Below are 25,524 nucleotides of genomic sequence, written 5' to 3'. Positions count from 1 at the left end.
CTCATTCAGCATCATAACTGAGGACCAGGAGGGACGACTGGTTGGAGGAGGGGAAAAACCCACGAGGCGGGAGGGTCGAGATGTCAACTCATTTGGACTCAATTTAAACTGGTCTTGGACTTAGTTCCAGATTTGGTTTTGGACAGATTTAGGACTTAGTTTAGGACTATTTAAATCTAGTTTTGGTTTTTGTCAAGTTTAGGACTTGTTTTCAACTAGGTGTTGAACTCTCTTGGGGCTAGTTTTTGTCTCGGATTTTGGACTTGCTTGAGGACAGATTTAGGACTTGGTTTGGACCAATTTAAATCTAGTTTAGGAGTTGGTTTGGACTTCCACCAAGTTTTGGACTCTCTCTGGACTAGCGTTTGTCTTGGATTTTGACCTGGTTTTGGAGTTTATTTTAGGATAAAGTGAGACTGAAGCTCGTCTCAGGGGGGACAGGTGTACAGACAGGTGTACAGACAGGTGTACAGACAGGTGTACGGCGCCGTGAGATGGTGAATAAGCAGAAGAGTTCTTTGGTCCGAGTTTCACTTCCTGTTTCAATCCGAGCTGCTGTTTGGATCCAGAGTTCAAAAACCGCCGTCCTTTTTCTTTTTGTTTGACGACCACCTTTTGACCTCACACACACACACACACACACACACACACACACACACACACACACACACACACACACACACAGAGTCTGCTGGGTGATTGAGGAATGTCTGAGTTTGGACTAACGCTGAGAGGATGCTGCCATCCGACCGACGCTGTATGTGTATGTGTATGTGTGTGTGTGTGTGTGTGTGTGTGTGTGTGTATTTCTTAGTGTTCACACTCTTCTTACGTCTGCTTCTGTTTGTGTATGCATTCCATCAGTGTGTGTGTGTGTGTGTGTGTGTGTGTGTGTGTGTGTGTGTGTGTGTGTGTGTGTGTTTACCTCGGGTTGTGTTTGTCCGGTTTAAAGCTTCCAAACTGGTGGACTGGGAACAGATGTGGTCAGGAATGTCCTCTTTGTGTGTGTGTGTGTGTGTGTGTGTGTGTGTGTGTGTGTGTGTGTGTGTGTGTGTGTACAGTCAGTTAAAAGTCAGCTCACACACGAACATAAAACAAACACAAATCTACCTTTTTGGTTTCTCCCTATCGTTTCTGTCTCTCCTGGTGAAGTTCAGGTGAAACTAAAGACATCATCGTCAAATTTTTAACTCTGGTCCTTTTCTGACTGATTTGTGGACGTCCTTTGTCTCGTTTTTTTGACATTTTGTGTGTCACTTTAGTCGTTTTGTGTCCCCAGCTGTTAATCTTGCAGATGTTTTGCCTGATGGGTCCATGTGGTGATGCAGCCACTGCTGCTGTGCTTGCTCTGACTGGAGAGCTTGAATTGAGCAGCTCATCAGCATCATCAGCTGCACCTGTGATAATCATGCTGTTTTATTTCCAGGAGGTCTCACTCTGTCTGACTCCTGCTGAACCAAAAACTGCTGAAACCTCAGGATTAAAAAAAACCTTCAGGGTGAAACAGTTTCTGAGAAAGTGGTTTGTTCTTTTGAGAACAGTTTGTCAGGCATCGGTCTCTCTCTCTCTCTCTCTCTCTCTCTCTCTCTGATGGTTGTTGGACCTCCCTCCCTCTGCCCCCCCTTCCTCCCCTCCCTCCCTCCCTCCTCGGCAGCAGCAGACGGGGTCGAGTCGCCTCTCCGCCGCCCGGAGCTCATCTCCAAACCACCGAATCACATCTTTCACCGGGAGCTCGACGGTCCTGACGCTCATAATGTCCCTCTGAAGCCCGACTTACGCTTCTTCTACGACCTCTGTGAGTTTTAAAGTGGATGCAGAGAGCGCGTGAGGACAGACAGATGTTGGACGGATTTTTTGTTCTGCTTTTGGTGTGTAAAACTTGCCCAAGTAGGTTAACGGGACGAACCGGAGGAGGTTTTTCTGGTCTGTTTGGAAAATACCGTGAGTTCGTTCTGAAGAGAAAGAGGGACGGGGGGAAGTTGTAGAAAACTCTTGAGTGTGTTCGGTCCAATGCGTCCGGAGCGGCCGCTGAAGCAGCAGGACCACCGGAGAACGACCGAGGGAGGCTCGGAGGGAAGAGCGGCTGCTGGACGTTCATGTCTCCTCTCCCCACCGGCACCGAGGTACGCTCACATTTTAACCATCTTTTCTCGATGAACTCTCCCTCCCTGTACTTCTTATCATTGATGGACAGATGTCAGAGGTCACGGACGCACCTCCAAAATAAGACAAAACACACAAAGAAAAGAAAAAAGAAAAAATGCACCGAAATGCAAAAGTCAGATCAGCTGACCAGAATCAGCTCAAAGAAAATCTAATAAAAAGTATGTTTTGACCCTTCACAATAAAAGCCCAAAGCTCCAAACTGCTCTCCAATCGATCACTGTATTGATCCTCCTGTTCTGCGAAGTGCGCGCGTGCTTCCAGTCCAAGTTTAGACGGTCTCGTAAAAGCTGTGCGCGTGCATGTGTCCTGGAAACGTGTAAATGCATTTAGTTCTCACGCACAATGAGCTACGTTACTGTTATCATCACCACCACCATTATTATTATTATGGTTTTATATATCTCAGTTCAATGAATTAACAGCTGACTAAGAATGACGTCACCAGTTCCGCTTGACATGTCACACTCTTCCAGGTGATTCAGGGGATCTTTCCTCAAAAATTGAAGAAATGCCAACACTGATCAACACTTCCTGCGCCCCAGAGGATGAACCCTTTAGGTCCTTTAATGACGTCATGACCTTTCCAGTACTGCCACACAACAAACAAAACAGCTGCACGAACAGCTGTTGGGTATTAATGTCTGTAGTGGGCATAGCAGCCAGTAGGGGGCAGCAGCAGGAGCATTAACGTGTTTGAAACCCTGAACTGTTTCATTTTCTGCTTCAAATCTGTCATTTCAGCCACACGCTCTTCTTCTGCGGTAACAGCTTCACTACTTCACTACACGTCGTATAGTTTTATTTTCAGAAGACGTCGGGCTCCTCAGAGAGCTGTGCTCTCCAGGACTGGGTTTAATCTAAGAGGCACAACAGGAATCCGATTTTGTTCTCCGCCTCATCTCTCAAACATTTCTTTTAAAAACAAACTTCCCTCACAAGAAAAATGTGGAGCGTCAGCAGAAAAAACAACACAAAAGAGACAAAAAATACCGCAGGATGAAAATGGAGAAATTACCACGATATCAGAGCCAAATGTGGATTAATCCGCCGCTGAAAATAGTCCCCAAAAGCTTCAGCAGCCAGGTTTTTTTTCGGACTGAGTACTTTTGAAACTCTATATTTGGGAGGTGTTTTAACCGAAGGGACCGGAAGGATACTGAACTTTTTCAGAAGATCAAAAGTCGTGTTTGTTTTCTTTTTAAAATCCGGCCCTGAACGGCACAACATTTACACCGTGAGCAGGAGGTCAGCGAACGCACCATCACAACGTGAGAGCAGATCACAGATGATAAAAAAGAACTGTTCTCTTTAAAAAGAAGTGTGTGTGTGTGTGTGTGTGTGTGTGTGTGTGTGTGTGTGTCCTGGTTGGGTGATTATGAAGTCAGTGCTGCAAAGATAAAAAGACTGAAATAGTGACGATATTCTCGTACTGATGACATCAAATGTTTCTGCGGAGGACTGTGGGTCGATTGAAGTTTTATAAAAACACAACAAACAGGTCAAAGTTCAGAATTAACTGTCCTAAAAACGGATTAATCAGAAGCTGAGCTGTGAGACGACGAACCAATGAAAAGCCGGAGAGGGCAGAGGCACTGAGGAGCAGAGAAGGTTTGTCAGAATAATAAACACGAAGCAGGATTTTTCAACACGGAGAGGGTTTGTTTGGAGCCTCTTCCTCCTCCTTCACACCTCCTCTTCATCAATCCAAACAAGCTCCTGAATCCAGACTTCTATTGCAGTTCTGGTCTGTTGCTCATTTTCAGACTCTAGTGGGATGCAAAATGTGAAAAAGCTCCCTCTAAACTGTTTGCCATAGGCTCTGTGGCGTAACAGATAGTGCATTGGACTTCTAGGTTATCATGAAATAAGAGATTTAAAGGTTGTGGGTTCAAGTCCCTCCATAGTCAATATTTAGAATTTGCGGTTTTACTGTGACCTTCTGCGGCTGCAAACCACCTCAACTGTGGCGTCATGGCAACATGTTGTTAGCTGTTTGTTAACTTGAGTCTAGAAAATATCGAATATATAATTTTGTTGGCATTAGACACAGGAAACACTTTATTTTATTCAAGTCTGTCTTCAAGAAGTGGTGCCTGATCAAAATGTGGCTCTGTGGCGCAATGGACAGCATGTTGGACTTCTAGGAAAACAATGATGAAGGCATTCAAAGGTTGTGGGTTTAAATCCCACTAGAAGCAAGCTGACTCAGCAGCACCGAACCTTTAAATTACATGTTTAATTAAACCAGGCTCATTTAGACCCTTCTGTTATAAAAACTGATTTCACAGGCAATCAGAAATCAAACGCACCCCAACCATCCCAAGTATTTGGAAGCAGTTTTAATATTGCAGGGTAATTATGGGATGCGGGAGGATGGTTTCCTCGGTGTTTGTCATTTATAATAATTAGCCTGACAATTTAGCATCATCTGAGGTTAGACAGAGGCTCTTCTGTGACGTGCAGCTGTGTGTGTGTTTGTGTGTGTGTGTGTGTGTGTGTGTGTGTGTGTGTGTGTGTGTGTGTGTGTGTGTGTGTGTGTAATGACTAATGTACTGTATGTATCAGTGCATTTGTGTGTGTATGTTGTGTACGTTGTTTACTGTGTTGCTTTGAGGTCGGAAAACACTGCGGTATACATGTGTCGCCTGAGCCACACACACACACACACACACACACACACACACACACACACACACACACACACACACACACACACACACAAGGATTTGGATGCACTTCAAATGAAAAAGCTTCACTGAGGAGAGAGACGGAGGTTTGTTCAGTTCAAATAAACTTTTAGAGGAGACTGCAGTACCACTGAGGGCCACCAGGGGTTCCAACCATCCTCCAATAGACTCCCATTCAAAAAGCATCAAGTTCTCTCCTGAAATACAAAGTCAGTAAATGTTTTCCATAAGTCATCATTGTGTCATTAGATAAAATCTCCTTCTGATCAGAGTTCTAGTACTTCTGGAAATAATTCATCATTCATTGGATATTAGGACTCAGACACAGATATGTTTGGGGGCGGGGCTGCTTTCTCACATGACCTTGTCCAAAGTCTCATCAAATGAGAACGCAAGAGTTTGGTGAGTGGGAGACCCGATAAGAAACAGAACCGTCATCAAGTCCGAACATTTTATTCAACAACTTCACCGCAAAGTAGGAACAAAGCTCTGAAGTGTTCATTGTGTTTAAACCAGGTGTGTGTGTGTGTGTGTGTGTGTGTGTGTGTGTGTGTGTGTGTGTGTGTGTATGTGTGTGCGTACACTCCCATCATGAATCACTGCACACACACACACACACACACACACACACACACACACACACTAACGTTCTGTTTCTGTGTTATTAGTCACACAACAAAGGCATGAACACACACAGGGACTTTCCAAACGCACACAGAGTCTGTAGTTGTGATGACACATTTAGAGCGTCTCACCTCGACGGGTCGACCGTCCGCTGAGACGACTCCGTTTCCCACAATGCACTGCAGAACAATGGAGCCAAAATAATCAGATCGGAGCAGAGTGAGGCGTCGCAGCTGAAGTCCGGAGTATTTTTACATTCATTCGTCTGTCAAAAAGAAGAACAAACTCCAAATGAAAACACGAACCTGAGATGTCCGGATTTAGCCGTGTGCTGTCAGACCTGAGGTCAAAGGTCAGACCCTCCCTGCTCCGACTCGAGCTTTACGTTTCTCTCAGGAGACGTTTCACAGCTCTGTTGCAGCATCGTTGCATAAGAAGCGTCTTTTCTCTTCATCCTCTGCAGCTGATTTCTTTTTTTCAAATCCAAACAAAAACAAAAGTTTCAGTTTGAAGAAGCTCCAAATTAAAATCACAATGAATGAACAATGATACTTGATTTCATCTCAGAGTGTTTTTACAAAAGAGTTAAAGTGTTTTTGATGTCTAATTTCTCTGTTTTTTAGCTTAGATGTAGAGTTTCAGTTTATCCTGCTGGAGGATGAGAATGGAAGAATAATAATTGTTTATTATTATTATCTATTGATTATTTTACCATGAAACTGAACAATGTTTAATCTTCTTCACATCATGTGAACCCTTTTTATCGCCACGTTTTTATTCACAAACATGTTGCGTTCAAAATATCCGAGCAGAGCGTCTGTCAGAGTCTACTCTGTGTGTGTGTGTGTGTGTGTGTGTGAGTGTGTGTGTGTGTGTGTGTGTGTGAGTGTGTGTGTCTGTGTGTGTGTGTGTGTGTGTGTGTGTGTGTGTGTGTCTGTGTGTGTGTGTGTGTGTGTGTGTGTGTGTGTGTGTGTGTGTGTCTGTGTGTGTGTGTGTGTGTGTGTGTGTGAGTGTGTGTGTGTGTGTGTGTGTGTGTGTGTGTCTGTGTGTGTGTGTGTGTGTGTGTGTGTGTGTGTGTGTGTGTCTGTGTGTGTGTGTGTGTGTGTGTGTGTGTGTGTGTGTGTGTGCGTGCGTGTGTGTGTGTAGATGGAGCTGATTGAACACAAAAGGAAACAGCAGGAGAACAGTGTGGATCTATTGTGTGTTTTATGTGTCTGACAGAAATCGTCTGTTGCGTGTGTGTACACAGAGACACACACACACAAACACACACACACACACACACACACACACACAGACCACACACAGCCTGCTGGCCTACATCGTATGAAGATGTGTGTGTGTGTGTGTGTGTGTGTGTGTGTGTGTGTGTGTGTGTGTGTGTGTTTTTATGAAAGTGGACACACAAACGGTCCCAAAGTGGACAGACAAAACGACGGGTGTTAAAACATGTCGTTTGAATATGAACCAAAAGTCCCCGTCGTGTCTCTTTGAGGTAGTTTTGTGTCTTTTTAATCTCTGTCATCATTTTGCATCCCCGTGGTAGTTTTGTGTTTCATTGCCGTGTCTTCACGGTGGTTGTTGCATCTTTTCTTTGTTCAGTGTTGTTTTGTGGTCAGTTTGTACCTCTTTGCTGTTGTTGTCTTTTTGTGGGAGCTGACAATCTTTAAAATATTCATGGGATTTTTTGCTGTAAAAAAATCATCAGAAGCTGTGCTGGAAGTATATAGATATGCAGCTTTTAGGAGGGGTTTTTTTTGCTTTTGGCCCCATGATTCTCTAAGTTCAATAAATAAATTTGAAAAAGATTAGAACTAAAATATTTCTGTGACGTGCAGCATGATTATTATCACAGGAAGTGATTACATATTTATTCCTTTATCAGGTGGTGCTTTCAAGAAAAATATGTAATTTTCTTTCTCAACCTGCAATGTTTTCTCATTCCTGCAATTTTATGCAAAAACCCACTTAAAACTAAAAAAATTATGACATTTTTGAGAAAATCTGACAGAATCAAACATTTTCGATTGTAACAATTGCAAAAAAACCAGCTGTGACATCCTGGAGTGACTTTACAGTCACCAACGACCTCACACCTACGTACTGCATACACAGCCCAACACACAGAACAAACTGCGCAGTTAAAGAGGAGTAAAGTTATGTTTTATCAACATTTAGTATTTCAGATGGTGTCCTCCAACAGCACCATGGTGTAACTTAGGGTTAGAGATTTGGGTTTAACTTTGTAAGATATGACTCTGGTGGGACTTGAACCCACAACTTTTGAATCACTTCTCTTGTGCTTGGCTAGAAGTCCAACGCGCTGTCCGTTGCGCCACAGAGCCACCTGTGTCTGGGGACTTTGGAATAAACTTGAATATTTTATCAGTGAAGGCTGTTGCGAACTGCCTGGGAGGCAACGCTGAGGGCTAAAATCCACGAGGCCTCCTTCTCTCACTGATGTCATATAAACATGAAGGCCCATAGAAGCAGGAAAAATGTAAACACTACACACTACTACACACGCTACACAAACAAGCTGCGTGCTCTGGTTCTGGAGTTTGAGGCCTGCAGGCTCATTACAGAACAAGTCTAAGTAATAATTCAGATTATTATCCAGAATCCATAATTGCTGCAATCAATCTCTATTTTCTCTGTTTTATTTCTCTCTCCTGTGTGTCGGAGCCCAAATACAATAAATAACGTACGTCACCGTGCAGATTTAGAGCAGCACCGGGAGGACGGCAGAGCAGTGTGTCCACTGAGGAAGATTTTTCAATCTGACTTCAGTGTTTACCAAGAAGTTCAATGTGCTATCTGTTGCGCCACAGAGTCTTCTTCTACTTGGAAACAACATGCATGATGAAACCAGGCTGACACAAAGACTGATGACTCTGGTGGGACTTGAACCCACAACCTTTGAATCACTTCTTTCATGGTAACCTAGAAGTCCAATGCGCTATCCTTTGTGCCACAGAGGCTTGTAGTGATTGTGCAAACCCTGTTGCCATGGAGACACAGTTCAAGTGGTTCTGCAGCGGATGTTTTCCATCACTGGTTCACTGCCCGATTCACGTGTGTCCATCCACAGTGAGTCGTCAATGGGTGGCTCCGTGTTGCCCTAGACAGAGCATTGGACTTCTAGATGATCATTCAAAGGTTGTGGGTTTGAGTCCCACCAGGCTCATAGCTTTTGACCTCTCTGAAGATGTCGTAATGCCCTTTTTTAGCTGTGGCGGGTAAAAAAAAAGGTTCAGCTGAAGGAGACGGACGGCGTCCGACGGCTCTGTTTAATTTAACGGACCTCACGTCTGTCCGCAGTCTGTCCGGTTGTCGCGACGAGATATGGCATCAATAACACAGACACACACACTGACCCCGGTGGAAGTGAAAATGTTGGTTCACTGCCTGCGTGTGTGTATGATGAGGTGTGTTTGAAGCGGATGCACCTGGAAATACCTTGATAGGTGATGAAGAGGATGGTCAAAGGACACAGACACACACACACACACACAGACAGACACAAACACACACACTACAGCCTTTTCTGTTCTCTCAGTGTGTGCTGAGTGTTTTAAGTACCGACAGACAAGTTAAAGACATACGTGTGTGTGTTTTACTCACGTTATGGGGACATACATCTGCTTGCACCGTCTCATTGTGGGGACTTGTCTTCCTACGAAAAGTCCTTCTCACATAAATCATTCAGATTTAAGTTGACGTCTTGGATTAAAGAGTTGCAATCGTTGGAAACAAGAAAAATAAACTGGTCTGAAATACGTTCCTTCTCTCGCCTCCATCTCTATAAGTTATATGAAAGTTTGATGTTTTTTCCATCAGAGAGCAGGACGTCTTATCCAACATGCTCGGAGGCTTCACGACAAGCGCAAACATAATTTCTAGTCAGAGTTTGAGTTGCAGCAGGTGGAGATGATGAGGTGAAGTTAATGTGAAAAAAATCCTCCCAGAGTTCCAGAGGACGAACATTCATGAGCTTCCCACCGTAAACTAGAAACCTCTGGCTACATTAAAAATATAACTTTTACTGTTAGAGAAGATCATTAACCGAATCGTAAAGTTTTAGCTGTCCTGAGTTAGAGACAGAGTGTGTCCCATCGGGGCTGCCGTAGGAGTCAGCACAGTTTCAAGGTGGACAGCCAAGATTAGCATTTGACCGCAAGTGGAATTTGATCTTCTGTTCCTCGGTTATAGTGCGGAACAATGGAGACCAGAGTTTGTCTTGAAGTCGCCTAAAACTGGGTTTATACCCAAGTCTGAAACCAGTTCTAAGTCCAAACCAAGTCCAGAACTACATCCTAAACCTGTCCAAAACCAATTGAAAACCAATCCTAAACTTGTTAAAAATCAAGTCTAAAACCATTCCCCAAATTGTCTTAAACCAAGTCTAAAACCAGTTTAAAACTAGTCCAAACAAAGTCCAGAATCAGTCCTCAACCAGTCCAAAACCAAATCTGGAACTCAATGCAAAACCAGTTTAAAACTGGCTCTAAACCAGTCTATGTTTGTGGGTTTCTTTCCTCCTCCAACCAGTCAGGTGTCAGTTATGGTTCCGAAATAATGAGCGGAAACATCACGATGTGCCAGTGAAGTTGACCTTATATAAAAACTAAAAATGAAATGCTGTCATAATTCAGGTATGAATGATGTTATGAGTTGATGGCTTCATACGTGTTTTGTGAGGTCACCCTGACCTTTGACCTTTGGCCACCAAAAAAAAACAACGTACTTAATTTATCCGAGTGAATGTTTGTGCCAAATTTGAAGATCTGCTCATAAAGAACATCTGCTGTCGCTGTCCAGGAAGTGAATGGAAGTCAATAGACTGTTCTCTGAAGTGCTGGAAACACTGCTGAGTGTGTGTGTGTGTGTGTGTGTGTGTGTGTGTGTGTGTGAGTGTGTGTGTGTGACCTCGCCGTGACTTTTCATTCGGTTAACCACAGTGTTGAAACGGCTCCACCACAGCTCTGTTCGGTACTCTGTCTGTCCTCCACCGTCTCTCGGGGTCATTTTCTCTCCGCCGGTCGGTTCGATTGAAGAAAACGTCGTTTCTTCTGAGTCCGACTCGGCTGCTTTTGATGAAGTCACGTTTTCTCCGTTCGGGCTCCTTCGGACCGTCTTTTCTCTGCTCTTCCTGTCGGCCTTCGTGGACCTCGGGTTCTCCAGGAAATATTACAGAAGAGTTATTATAGAGTTCACTTGTTTCGCTTGAGCAGATTTTAACCTATAAAAAGTTGCTCTAAGCCATTAATTGTGACTCTGGTGGGATTCTAATTCACAATGTCTGAATTTCTCCAAATTAAAATACCAACACACTCTCCATTAAGTTTCAAATATATAAATGACTTTTCCTCAAGTTATTAGAAAATATAATCAGGTCACAATCGTGTTTCCCCTCCGTCCTTCTTGGTGCAGTTTACAGGGCTGGTTTCACAAAATCTAAAGTTTTAAGTCATACGAACGTTTATTTCCAACATCATTAATGTTATTTTAGAGTGCAGACCCGAGTGAGCTGTCACTGCGGTGTTTATAGAGCCCTGCAGTTCCTACATCTTTTTCCCCACAACCGTAAAGTCGCTGTTTAAATCTCAGCTGTGAAGGAGAATCTGCAGGTGTTTCCACGCAGTAAAAATGGATTTCAACCAGCAACCCGCAGACCTGCTCTGCATCTGGCTCATATTACTGACACCCCAACTCCTCCAGGACTCCCATCTAACTCTCACACAGACACACACACACACACACACACACACACACACACACTCTCCCCCTCTCACCCCCTCATCTCGGTTTTTTAGCGGGCAGCTGCAGAAACACTTGTTTACGTACGAAGGACTAATTGGGTCAACCTGTGTTACTGTATCAATGACTTTGTAGGAGGCCGTTATCCTCCAGTGGACACACACACACACACACACACACACACACACACACACACACACACACACACACACACACACACACACACACACACACACACACACACACACACAGGGTTAAGAGAAGAGACCGCATTCTTGTCTTCCAGCCAAACATTACATGTGTCCTCACAGTTTTTACACAAAAGAACAGAGAACTCCTCTATGGATCTCCTCCTCCTCTTCCTCTTCTTCTTCTTCTACTCCTTTATAAAGCTTTTCACCTCCTGCCTCTGTGAGTCTCTTTGTGTCACTGCCGTGTTTTATGTTGTTTAGAAGAAAGACCACTGTTCTCCTTTTAGGGCGTCAAATACTGCAGTTTTCTCAAAGCCTGCTGGCGTCTCTCAGATTCCCCCCACGGTGAACTTTGGCGTCGGTGGCCTGACCACCTGATTCGGGACATCAGGTGAGGTAGGACAGATGATCAAGACCATGTGGAAGCAAAGTCACTGTAGTTTTATTTTAAGTAGCCACAGATTGGATATAAAAGTGATTGTCGCTTCAGGCTCTAAAAAATAAGGCCCATGCAGAAGTGCCTTAAACTGCAATACCACCGAGCGCCACTAGAGGTCGGCTCCAAAAAGCTGCTCCAAACTAGCAAGATGGTGACGAACAGAATCTGAACTGGAGGCTTCATGACGTTCACAAACCAACGATGACATCACTGATGGTTTCCGCTTGTACGATAAGTTACATGATCTTAACGTTACCTACTTTAATAATGAACCGAAGCAGTTTTTGGTTCCTGTACTGAAGCCATCTTGTGGGAATCTCTGGGACGGCAGCAGGCGTTGACAGAACGTCGGTATTCGACACCCTGAGAATGAAAACGGGTCGAGAAATAAGAGGCGCTGATCATTTGTCAATTAATCCAGAGCGCTTACAGGAGTCTGGCACTCTTTCCACAAATGAGACTGAAAACGAGTTGTTTACAGGAACCAGACAAGAGAGTTGGTGTTCGTGAAGCGGGAAGCTAACCGGCGTTCCCTCATTGTTTTCTCCAGGTTTCTACTTCCTGTGACATCATCACACCATGCCTGAGGGGTCACGGCGTGGCAGCCAGAGATCGCCCAGTAACGCAGGTAAAAGGGAAGCGAGGTGGGGGGGTGGGGGGTGGCAGCGGTTGTTATCCATAAAACTGGTCAGATATTTCCCTCAGGAGGTGGTGGAGACCAAAAACAGAGCTAAAAAAAAAAGAGAGAGAAGTCAGTCAGATTAAAGGTTTGGATCATCTGTCAGTCAGTGAGTGACTAACTAGTTCGTGGGATTGTTGTAGTAAAGTTGCCGTTCAAGTAAAGACCAAAATATCTGCCGACAGCACAAATAACTAAACACATGTTGTTTCTCTTGAGTAGATTTTAACCTATAAAAAGTTGCTCCAAGCCATTAATGGTGCCTCTGGTGGGACTCTAACTCACAACCTCGGAATTTCTCCTAATTAAAATACCAACACACTGTCCATTAAGTTTTAAGTTTCCATAAGGTTTTTCGTGATTTTATTTTGAACTAAATTATAAGATGAATGTGGAATATTTTGAAATAACTGGTTCACTGTTTTTTTGCTTCTAAAACTTAAGTTTTCATCTATAAATCAAAAACCTACGAGCTGAGCCGGTTGTGGTGGGCGGGACTAATGCTGGAAACCTGATAGTTGATTGCGGTGTTGAGAAATTTGCTCTTAAAACAGTTTTTGCACAATAAAGACACAAAAATACCCTAATGGGCAAAGACATAAAAGCTTAAAGACAAGATATTAAAAAAAAAAAAAAAAAAAAAAACACAAAAAGACACATGAGACTGTGGATGGATCTGAATTAAAAACCACAAAATATAAGTTAAAACACGGTCGAGGCAGCTCGAGCAGCACCTTCAGTATGTATGTTTCCACGCTTCGCGCTCACCTCTCTGCAGCTGTTGGGCCCCTAAAACGGCCTCCACGCAAGTATGCAAATTAAAAATGTTAGCAGCTGGTGCAGCCGCCGTAAACTGAAGGTTTCTGTGGACATCTGCGGATTGAAACCTCAAACAAACAGACTTATGTGTGCCCTTACTGTCGGCGGTGTGCATGAGAGGAAATATGAGGCTCTGTGGCACAATGGACAGTGCGTTGGACTTCTAGTTGAACACAGTAGAAGTGATTCAAAGGTTGTGGGTTCGACTCCCACCAGAGTCAGTGTTTAAAACTGCCTGATATGGTGACTTTATCTGTATTTCATCCAGCTTTCAAAATAAAAGGCATATATATTTCATATATTTGAAAAATACTACAATTATTCCAGCTTAACCTCACTGAGTGAAGCGTTGTTGTTTTCCCACTGAGAGTCAAGATTTTATTTCAGTGTTTTCGGTCTCGGCTCAACTTTCTCTCCGAGCTGTGACTTCCTGTCACCAAACCAGAGAGAGGCCCGGCAGAGTGGACTGCTATTATACACAACACTAACACACATACATACACACAGACTTACAAACACACACACACACACACACACACACACACACACACACACACACACACACACACACATACACACACACACACACATACATACACACAGACTTACAAACACACGCACACACACACACACACACACACACACACACACACACACATACACACACACACACACATACAAACACACACACACACACATAGAGGCTCTGTAATGATGTGTAATTACACACAGCCACCATGCTGTTTAGTTGCTCTGCTGTTATATTGGCTTCCATACTTAGCATTTACACACACTTACAAACACACACACACACACACACACACACACACACACACACACACACACACACACACACACACACACACACACACACACACACACACACCTAGAAACATACCAAAGGGCAGTTACATTTCTGCACACGCTAAAATTCTGCAATTATCACAGAGGCAACACATTTGTACACAAACACACCACTGATTGTTGCATGCAGAACTGGCATGTGGACATGCGCACGCACACACACACACACACACACACACACACACACACACACACACACACACACACACACACACACACACACACACACACCAATATACTCTGTGGGCAGGAAGTTGTATGGTTTGTGGTGATAAAGTGTAGCGCCGAACAATGTTTCTGCTGTAACAAACACACACACACACACACACATACACACACACACACACACACACACACACACACACACACACACACACACACACACACACACACACACACACACACACACACCATAAAAGGCCACAGCAGATCTGTTGATTATAACCATAGAAAGGAACGAGGCAGAAAATAGAGAACACGCCCAGATAAGGCTGCAGAAACACGACGAGATGAACGATAGAATAGAAACAGAGCAAGCTGAGAAAATCACGGATTTTTATCTGTGGTCGTGTTCTCGCTTGTGATTGGCCGGTTTCTGGAGACTCCCTGCTGTTATTATTTCAGTAACAAACAGTCTGAACAGAAATGAGGAAGGAACCGGGAGGGAAGACTGAAACACTCCGAGTCAGAGTCAAACCGCGGAGTTTTAGACTTTACAAAAAACCTCCGGTGAGAAAAGTCCATCAAAGTTTTAATAAACCGCTTTTTAAATGCAAAAACAAACAGTGAAGTCTGTGAAATGTGTTTTTGTCCTGAACCTTGCACAAAAAAAGGAGACATAGCTGGAAAAGTGAGGCCGATGCAGAAGTGCTATCAGGTGCAGTACTACTGAGGGCCACTAGGGACTGACTCCAAAAAAAAAAAAGCCTCCTGCTCCATAGACTCCCATTCAACTTCTCTCATCAAATCCAAAGTGAATAAAATGTGTCCATCAGTTATCTCGGTGTTGTTAGCTAAAGTCACTCCTTCTTATTAGTTTTCTGGAGGTCCATCTGAAAATAATCCCTCATTCATTAGAAAAGAAGATTCAAGAAGACCTGTTTTTGGGGGCGTGTCTGTTTGATTGACAGGCCTGTTGTGCACTGAGGGTTCTGTTATAGGTGGGCGGGGCTTAGTGTCCCTCAGACCTTTCATCAGGTGGAATTCAAGGAATTTACTGTCAAGACTGAAGAGGAAGGGATGGCAGCAACGTGAAGTTCAGAGAAGTGATGTAAAATTAGCAGCTTGTTGAAGGGAGTTCACTGGTGACTGCAGGAATAAATGTAAACACAAGGAAACCGTGAGGGTGTGTGTGAGGGTGTGTGTGTGTGTGTGTGTGTGTGTGTGTGTGTGTGTGTGTGTGTGTGTGTGTGTGTGTGTGTGTGTGTGTGTGGCACAGTGCTGCTGGGGGTGACGGGCTCAAAGGACGACTCACTTCCTGTCTTTGTCTCTTTATCTGCTGCAGTCTGAAAACTTTCACTCAAACGCTGTTAAAAGGCCACTTGGACTGTTGCGCTGAATCTGACTCTGAAGTTACATTCTCAGTGTTTAAACATCTGGTTTAAAGTTACATTCTCCCCATATTTAAACATTTGGTTTAGAGTTTCATGGGTGCCCCGTCCCTCAGCTTCCTCGTCACTCTCTTATCTGTAGAATTATTCAGTGATTGAAGGGAGATACAAAGATGAAAAATAAGAAAGATCACAAAAAAAAGGAATTGCTGCTGGTGTCATGTTGGTATCTTAAATTATTTTACACCTCGGGCCGCAAGAAATAATTTTGGCTCTAAAAACGTTCCTACAATACTCTGCAGTGTTTCAACAACCCAGTATAACGGATAAACGTGAAATAGACACGCTTTGTGCTGTCTAGGCGTGAAAGTTACACGTTTTCCTGTTGTGGATGAAAATGAAACCTACTGCTTGTATTGAGCCGTGTGATTTTCAGGAAAATAAAACTTACAGCTAAAATGAGTGATGATTCCACAGCACCTGACATTTACATGCATTTAAGTTTCACGCTTTCAAAGCGTGTAACTGTCACACCTAGACAGCCCAAAGTGTGTCTATTTCACATTTCTCTGAAGTAGACCGGTGTTTTTTTTTCTTTATTGCAAATTTTTGATATTTTAGTTTTCGTAATAAAGTCAGTTTTATTTTGAAAGGTGACTTTATGCTGTAATACTTTCAGCAAAGCATCTGCTCACGACAGTTTTTCTTGGGAAAAGTTGCATGAATCTTGCTAAATTGCCGGCTGTTGCAGATATTACAGAGACTGTGTGAGTTCACGTTAATTGTTCACAACTTTCCTGAAATGACTTTCTTGTTAAAGACAAACTTTTCTCTGAAATCTTTCTCCAAATACAATTAATCGTGCACCGTTTGAATCATGTGACTTTGTGCTTTCAGATGACGTCTTGTTTAGTGAGTTTAAGGGGTTAATACAGTCAGTCCGCCACAAACACAAGGACGGTAGTTAAATATCACATTTTAAATTGAATTATCGATGAGCTGAAGCGCAGCCGGATATTTTTTCTTCTGTTCTTCAGGTTCACGTGTCGCAGTTTGTCCTATTCTGAGAAACTGGTTACGAACACTTAATGACAGGAGCTCCTGTCTTATTACTGTAATCACACGCTGGAATCCACTCCGCCTTATAGTTTGTGTTTGAAGGGAGATTCCCCTTCATGTCAATCACCGTGTGGCGTTTAGGAACAGAAAAACACACCTGATGTTCTGTAGTGAGGCTTCTTCAGACATTTTGTTTATTACATTCTCCTCGCACAATATTTATCATTTATGGCACAATTCTTTGTTTTAATTGGTTCATTTTAAAGCAAAAAATGTTGAAGTAAAATGGAAACTAAGGTCAAATGACAAAATTCAGGCTTTGAAGACTTTGAGTGTATAAAGTTTAGAAATCTTTAATTAAATTTTTTTTTAATCTGAAAATGTCTAAATAATTAATCTATAATCCAACATTAAGACAAGATAAGACTTTATTAAACTTTCAGTGGGGAAATTTAGTCGTGACAGCAACTTAAGAATACAGGTGAAAGAAAAAAATTACAAATACGCAAACAATAAAAGTAGAATAGAATAAAAAGATTTATTTTTTTGAAAAATGCAAAAGGTTTTTATAAATACACACAAAAGCTATATACACAAAATAAATAAATACATCTTTGACCTATACAGTGAAATGTTAGTATAAATATTTCTGAACAAAGCAAAAACTGATTATTAATGCGCGTAGCTGATAAAAGACATATATTTTTCTGTACATTAGAAGATTTGACTTCTTTACTCTGATTACTATGATCTGTGTCTGTTTTAGAGATTAATACATAAATACACGTCTGTTTACATTTTACACAGGAAACATCTGACTCTGATGTTGGACCGCCGCTCCCACAGGTCGGTCTGTCGTTAAGTTTTCAGGGTGGATGTGCTCAGAGTTACGGAGTTACGTAACAGAGATGGAGGCTTTTATAAACAGCCTGTGGTTTGGACGGAGTTTCATTGGGTTGTTTGAGACTTCAGGTTAGAATCAGGTTTACGTTGAGAGGACGAGCGGTGACGGGACGGTCCTCATAAAGATAGAAGTACAAGTGTGTGTGTGTGTGTGTGTGTGTGTGTGTGTGCGTGTGCGTGTGCGTGTGCGTGTGCGTGTTTGTGTGTGTGTGTGTGTGTGTGGTGTGTGTGTGTGTGTGTGTGTGTGTGTGTGTGTGTCTGTGTGTGGTGTGTGTGTGTGTGTGTGTGTGGTGTGTGTGTGTGTGTGTGTGTGTGTGTGTGTGTGTGTGTGCGTGTGTGTGTGTGTGTGTGTGTGTGCGTGTGCGTTTGCATAAGAAAGACAAACAGAAAGAGATGTTCATAAAACCACATCCTGTACTCTTAAGTCAGGTGCGCGCGCGCACACACACACACACACACACACACACACACAGCCAATAACAGGAAATCAGGCTGCCTGAGTGTGACTGACAGACTTCAGTCAGTCTTTAACGGTTATCTGTATTGTTATAAATTCAGCAGAGAAACAGCATGTGGACTGATTGACACACACACACACACACACACTGACCCCTGCAAATTGTAAGTACATCTCTCTTGAACACATTTCTAATGGTCGTCTGTTTTTCTGCTCATTGATCTGCCGGTTTTCAGGTGGAACCGATCAGTCCTGATCTGGTTGTTTGATATGGGTTCAGGTTGTCTGGTTGGTTAGTGTGTGTGTGTGTGTGTGTGTGTGTGTGTGTGTGTGTGTGTGTGTGTGTGTGTGTGTGTGTGTGTGTGTGTGTGCAGTAGATCCTCCAGTTCTGATGTCCAGTTGTTGAATCTGTTCTGTTTTGGGGACTCGTCGACTCAATTGTTTTTCTCCTTTTTGGACTCGGTTATGCCGTTGAGCCGTGTTGCATCATGCTGACAGGTGTTTCTATTATTTTGTCCACCCTGTTTCTATGAGGCTGGGTGTTTAAAGCTGTGCATGTATTCTATAAGCTAAAATTCTTAATTGTCTGTAGATCACATGATTGAAAGCATCCAGGAGGTTATATTTCATCAATCTCAAAACAGGCCCAAAGCGTTCAGTACAATGTTTGATTAATCGTTAAAGACCAAAAAAAATCTTCATGTTTGAAAAGCTTGTACGAGAAAATGTTCGTCATTTTTTGAAGAAAAATAACTTTTAAGACAGTTAATCAGTAAATAAAATCTAATTCCACATATTTCTGGGCTGTTTAATCTGCAACAGTGAATCATGTTTTTTATCTCTGCTTCATTTATTCTGTATTTAAAATCTAGATCTGTGAACATGTCTCAGACATCATATTTACGGCGATTATACTCAAAAATCAATAATTTAAGAGCATTTTGTCGTTTTACTTCCCTTGTGTGAAGTCTATTAGGAGCCAACGACTTCTTTTTTCTTTTATATAAAAGATGTTTTTTCTAAACGAAACATGTGGAACGAAAGCAGCTCAACGCTTCAAACCACATGTAGCTGCTTTACAACCGTGTTGGCAGCTTTTAAAACTCTTCCTCTACAAAACCTGACGGACTGATATCAGCTCAAAGGGGCCCGCGTGGAAAAAAAAAAAAAAAGTTTCTCCTTTAACACTCGGTGAGGAAATTTTCCTCCTGCCGGGACGTCTGGAGTTTTAAACGCTTAATGAGCCTTAAATACTTCACCGCGTCGGCGAGTCTCTGCCAGCAGGCCGGGCAGGTGGGTTCATGTCTGGACGGAAAAGTTATTAGCTGTTTGACGGAGATATTCAAAGGTTGTTGGTTCGAGTCCCGTCAGAGTCGATGTTTCTGACACTAAAATGTTTGCTGCTGCGTGCTGATTTACCACAAAGGAAATGGTTGTCTGTCACCACGGTAACGCTGTCAGATTAAATGAAGTTGGCTTAGCTTCTTGTTGTGTCATAACGAAACAACACGCCTGATGTACAGCTCATATGACAACAGCACTTCCTGTTTACCACTAACGATTTCCTCAATTCACCGATCAGCAAATTGTTTGAATGCAACTGTTGGGTCTTTTTGTGCTCGTACTTCCTGTCGAAATTGAGGTCGCCTTGACGACGGTTTGACTGGCAGGTGAGCAGCTGTTTGGATGGTTTTTCAGCTTCCACTGTTAGAAACACTTGTGTATTTATGTGTGTGTGTGTGTGTGTGTGTGTGTGTGTGTGTGTGTGTGTGTGTGTGTGTGTGTGTGTGTGTGTGTCAGCAAATAAAATAACTGTCCATCTGGTTCGATTTAAAAAGCAGCAAACGTGTCAAAAGTTTCAGAGTCAATCAGACGGATTCTGACTCGGAGGAAATCAGCTGGAGGATTAATTGATTGATTGATTGATTGGTTGATTGATTGATTGGTTGATTGATATTTATAGAGCCTGTTTTCAGTTTGAGTTGTTTAAATGCTCTGTGACACCATTTGTATTTGTAGTTTGAGTCCTGAACATCGACTCAAACACTGAATATCTCCGTACGTCAGTTGTTGTTTTTTTACACAGTGGACCTGTTCCTGCACTTGCTGACACCCTTGACGTTACCTTTCTTCTTCGTTGGTATCCCTATTGCCTGCTTTTTACCTGATAAGAGCAGCTGGTGGACTGAACTGTGTCTCTGTCTCCCTGCAGCTGCCAAACGTCCCTCCTCAGTCTCGTCCCTGAGTGGGATTGTGGGTAGGATGATGTCATCGGGCGAGCGAGGCGCGTCGTCCTCCTCCTGCACCTCCGTCAACACCGTCTGCTCGGATGGCGAGCGCCCCGCCTCCCTCTCCTCTTCTGCCTCCTCAGTCTCCCTGCAGGATGCCTCCCACTCCTCCTCCTCATCTTCCTCCTCCTCCTCGCTTCCATACGGCGCCGTGCCGACCTACAACGCCTCGTCGTCATCCTCCACGCCGAAGAGGAACGGTTCTGACATCAGCCTGGACCTCACTCCGCTCGTCACGCCACACGGAGGAGGAGGAGGAGGAGGAGGAGGAGTCTCTGTTGCCAAGGTGGCAGGAGGAAGCCACGCCCCTAACGGACATGCACCCAGTCCGACCGCGGCGGTGGTAGCAGTGGCCGCGCCGAAGCAGCTTTCTCGGCTGGAGCGAGTCGTTCTGGAGATCGTGGAGACAGAACGGGCCTACGTCCGAGACCTGAAGAGCATCGTGGAGGTAACAACTTTATTTGTTTTTATTTAAGAGAGTTTAAATTGTGTAGAAATGTAGTGAAAAGATGTGTAACGTCTAAAAAAAACTAAGATATTCAGATGTCACAGACTTTTTAAAAAGCAGCAGCCGGGGAACTTTTGGCTTAAAAAAATGACTCCAAGTCTCCAACCTGCTTTTTTTTATTATTTTTATTTTTTTATGGACAATCAGCTGATTGTGTTTCAGAACTTGAAGGGCTTTTGGACCAAACGTTAACGGCGAGTTTCCCCAAGAACTACCAAGGGATTTGTTTCCGTCTGCATTCTCACTGAAGAATAGGAAGATGTAAATCAGTCGGTTGTTGGTATAGCAACGTCTATTCTTCCGTGTTTTTGTTCTGTTATTAAAAGCTAAACAGATAGTTCGGCTCGTTTGAGGCGGGGTTACACGGTAAATACACGGAACAAACATCCTCCTCAGTCCCTGCAGTGCTGACATTTAAAAAAAAACAAAAATACATCATCCAAATGTTCCTCCAACATTTCTGCATAACTTTCAACACACAACGACTTTGAGTGAATGCAGAGGATGACATCATACAGGAAGTCATTCTGAAGCTGCAGGTTTGAAGAAATGATCGGGACGTCTGAGGGTTGCATCTGTTATATTTAACTTCCTGTCGTGCTCAGTCTGTCCTGGTGGACGCCAAATATCTGCAGGGTCCCCTGAGCTCTTTAAAAATAAACAAAGGACACAAAACGTCACTTCAGGAAGCTACGTGAAGTTACCCGTTTCCTCACTCTTCGAACTCCCTCTTGGGTTGGTTGGTTTCCACGGTTACTGTGGCCTGCAAGGTGTTGACCGGACGCGATTGCAGCGATTTAACGGAGAGAAAAATTAAACAGGACGTTGAGGAGAGGCCACATCTGTGTGTGTGTGTGTGTGTGTGTGTGTGTGTGTGTGTGTGTGTGTGTGTGTGTGTGTGTGTGTGTGTGTGTGTGTGGGAGGAGCCGGCTGATTTACCGGCCAGGTGTGAAAGCCTCCGGGCCGGTGTAACTGCAGCTGCCCTCCACACATCCTCCTCCCTCTGCTGCATCATCGATGGACAAACGTTCCTTCACATCAGAACTCTGTCACTCAGGAAGTGTCGTCTTCCTCCTCCTCTTCCTCTTCTCGTCTCATAAGCTTTGTCTCTTTGTTTTTATTTCAAAGCACAACTTACAGACACACGACACATTACTTTAAAGTTTATTTGTGGTTCTTTTTAATACCACAGAAAGTTGACGTCACGTGTACTCGTAGAAATACCACAAAAAAAAAGATTCATTAAAACTTCTAAGATTTATGTTTATCTGGAAACTGGACCATGTTGAGAGCACCGACTCAGTATTTCACCCGACCTGAAGAATGGGTCAGAAATGCTTTTTGGAAACAACTTAAAAGTTCTCCGTTGAGTAAAAAATGAACTTTTTTTAAAGGAACTTTTGAATGGAAAAAATGCTTCTTGACAGAATTTGCTGAGCTGGTTGTTTGACTGTGTGTGTTTCATCCATCATTGGTCCAGGTGCACCAGGTGTGTGTGTGTGTGTGTGTGCGTGTGTGTGTGTGTGTGTGTGTGTGTGTGTGTGTGTGCGCGCGCGTGTGCGTGTGTGTGTGTGTGCGTGTGCGTGCGTGTGTGTGTGTGTGTGTACACCTACAGCTGTCCGATCGGAGTGTGAAACATCCTTTTGAAGTAAAGGACAGAATTTACTGCTGCCTTCATCCCCTGCCATATTACACACACACACACACACACACACACACACACACACACACACACATACACACACTCTCGCTGAGGGCTCGGCTGTTGTCAGGTTTATCAGCTGTCTGTCAGTTTCTCCTCTCCGACCTCCAGCTCTCTCTCTCATCACCACATCTTTCTTCTTTGTTGGTTAATCCCTCCTGACTGTTTTCTTCCTCACTCAGGGGTCACTTTCAGCGTCACATGACTCCTGCTCACCTGCAGGTACTTCATCACTAGATTATTAGAATATTAGCGGATTGGTCTTTTATTTTTTTTTTTCCTAAACTTGTTTGCAGTTGAATTGTTATGATGACATTGTTTTGCTGAAATAAACAAGACCTTCCCTGAAACAGACGTCGTCTGGATGGCAGCATGTGTTGCTCCAAAACCTGTATAGATCGGATGCCGGCTTTGGAACTGTGCACCGATAACAAGCTGGATGGTCCCTCTCCTCCTTTAGCTCAAAGAGATGCAGCATCTATGATTTCCAAAATTAATTTCAAATTTTGATTCATCAGACCACAGGACAGTTTTCTGGATCATGTTTCTATCTGGTTTCTTCTTTGCAGAGTTTTAAACTGTGTTCACGGACGATGGTTTTCACAAGTGTTCCTGAGTCCATGCAGGGATTTTCACTCCAGAATCTTGGCTGTTTTTAATGCAGTGCCGCCTGAGGGTTTGAAGATCATCAAAAATCTGTTGACCCCCATTATTATGTTAGGTACTGTGATTAAAATGAATAAACTGTCAATTAAACTGCAACTTCAAAACACACAAAAATACAATGAAACTCCACAAAGCTTTTAAAAAAAAGCACACATTTATTCGTTTTTTTTCCCTGTTTCATATAAAACACTCTGCACCACATCTTGCTGTTTTAAAACTTTCTTCCAGCTGTGAGCTTTTCTCTGAAAGAAAAATGGCGTCAGTCAACGCGTCACTGAAACACCAGTCTCATTCAGTCCGTGCATTTCTGACTTTAACGGCCAACAGTGTGAAGAATCGGAGCAACAAACCCAGAATTCCCCTGTTCTGATGGAGACAGAGGAGGTCTGATAGATGATAGGTGTGTGTGTCTGTGTGTGTGTGTGTGTGTGTGTGTGTGTGTGTGTGTGTGTGTGTGTGTGTGTGTGTCTGTGTGTGTGTCTGTCTGTGTGTGTGTGTGTGTGTGTGTGTCTGTGTCTGTGTGTAATGTAAACCTTCATTCCTGCTGTTCTCTGTATTTGAGGTTTTGCTGAAGTCTGGTTTTGATTGGGGCTACATGATGTCACGCTCACTTGGAATCTGAACCAACTACCATAATAGGACTGTGTGTGTGTGTGTGTGTGTGTGTGTGTGTGTGTGTGTGTGTGTGTGTGTGTGTGTGTGTGTGTGTGTGTGTGTGTGTGTGTGTGTGTGTGTGTGAGCAGCTCCAGCTGGTTCAACTCTTTTCATTCACTTTTATTGATTAACGCTCTCACTCGAAGAGATTTCCTTGGAAACTGCTGAAAACTGTGAAACTGAATACGTTAAGGAATCAGTTTAGTTTTTCTGGAGAGAAAACGGAGTTGCGGAGTGAACATGAGGGATCGAGCTGCTGACCTGCTGCCAAGTGGGACAGGAAACTGAGAAAGGAGGAGGTGGAAGAGGAGGAGGGGGGGGGGGGAATCGAATGATGGAGGGGAGACAGATGAAGGAGGGGGGGGGTTTAAGAACCAGAGGAAACATGAGGAAACATGAGGAGACAGGGGAAGACAGCGAGGAGGAGGAGGATGGGGAGGAGGAGGAGGAGACGGAGGAAGAGGAGCAGGAGGAGGAAGAAGACGAGGAGGGGATCCGAGATGAGATTTGGGAAAACTAGAAAAACAGAAAGAGGGATGAAAAATGTTGAAGGAAGAATGAGGAAAAGGAAGCGAAGGGAGGACACAAAGATCAGGGAGGAAAGTAAGGAGAACACAGACAATAAGAAAAGGGCGAGAAGGAAGGAGAGAAGGAAAGGAAAGGAGGAAGTGAATTTCAGGTCGCAGATTTTAGGAACGAGGAGAGGAAAACAAGCAGGAAGGAAGCAGAGACCGGAGTTCAACTCCTGAAAGGCTAGATTCAGAGAATATCCAAAATAAAACGCCAGCCTCCTGATTTTATAACACATCACTCGACCTGGTGTCACGGCAACGTGTGTAATAGATACGCTTGTTCACAGGCGTGTCTATTACACGCAGCGCTTTATAGGAAAAGGAAACCATGTGAAAACCAGGTTTAGAAAAAATAAAACAACAAAGTAGACAACCTTTGACAAACCTCGTCGGCCCGTATGGCGGTCCGTGACTCATGCCACCAAGCCACACCTCCTCATGATGGAGGCAGGAGGTGTGGCTTATTACTTCATTAGGACAGAGTTTGGACAGAATTGTATTAAATCTATGATCTTCGGGCCCTCAGGAGGCCCTGCATTAAAAACAGTCAGGTGTCTGTAGTGGTTGTAGTTTGTACATCGTAGGACGACGGTCACATGACAACCCATTTTTTGTTTCTTTAGTTTCCTGATCGATCCTCCTCTTCCTCCTCTTCGTCATCTGGGGTTCAGCTCAAGCAACTCTCTTCCTCTTCCTCATTCCTCCTGTGTTCTTCTCTTCTTTTCCTGTTAAGCTCCATCATTTTTCACTCATCTCTCTCTCTCCCATCATGCCCTGCAGTGTGTGTGTGTGTGTGTGTGTGTGTGTGTGTGTGTGTGTGTGTGTGTGTGTGTGTGTGTGTGTGTTTCCTGTTGTCTTTAAAAAGGTGATGAATGCGGTCAAAACCTCTCATTATAGGCCATTTTTGTGTGCACACACTGTGTGCGTGTTTTAGAC

At 43.5% G+C, this 25,524-nt stretch overlaps 1 protein-coding gene and 2 non-coding genes across 3 annotated transcripts in view; 2 read left to right on the top strand and 1 right to left on the bottom strand.

Annotated features, from left to right (window-relative positions):
* The first annotated feature begins 1,692 nt into the window (after positions 1-1,692).
* Positions 1,693-25,524, top strand: part of plekhg2 (pleckstrin homology domain containing, family G (with RhoGef domain) member 2) — a 49,327-nt gene continuing 25,495 nt past the window's right edge. The window contains exons 1-3 of the mRNA XM_069161338.1: positions 1,693-2,123; positions 12,418-12,495; positions 20,411-20,934. Coding sequence (XP_069017439.1) covers positions 12,447-12,495; positions 20,411-20,934 — 573 coding nt within the window. The 5' untranslated portion in view covers positions 1,693-2,123; positions 12,418-12,446. The remainder of the gene's footprint in view (positions 2,124-12,417; positions 12,496-20,410; positions 20,935-25,524) is intronic.
* On the bottom strand, positions 7,731-7,822 carry trnar-ucu (transfer RNA arginine (anticodon UCU)). Its single transcript is given in 2 exon segments — positions 7,731-7,766; positions 7,786-7,822. It is a non-coding gene; the product is annotated as a tRNA-Arg (tRNA).
* trnar-ucu (transfer RNA arginine (anticodon UCU)) lies at positions 13,495-13,586 on the top strand. Its single transcript is given in 2 exon segments — positions 13,495-13,531; positions 13,551-13,586. It is a non-coding gene; the product is annotated as a tRNA-Arg (tRNA).

The sequence above is a fragment of the Embiotoca jacksoni genome, unplaced genomic scaffold (genome assembly GCF_022577435.1).
Source record: "Embiotoca jacksoni isolate LCO1_2020_lvr unplaced genomic scaffold, fEmbJac1.0.p SCAF_28, whole genome shotgun sequence".
Classification (NCBI taxonomy): Eukaryota; Metazoa; Chordata; class Actinopteri; family Embiotocidae; genus Embiotoca; species Embiotoca jacksoni.
This window is presented reverse-complemented; position numbering and strand designations above follow the sequence as displayed.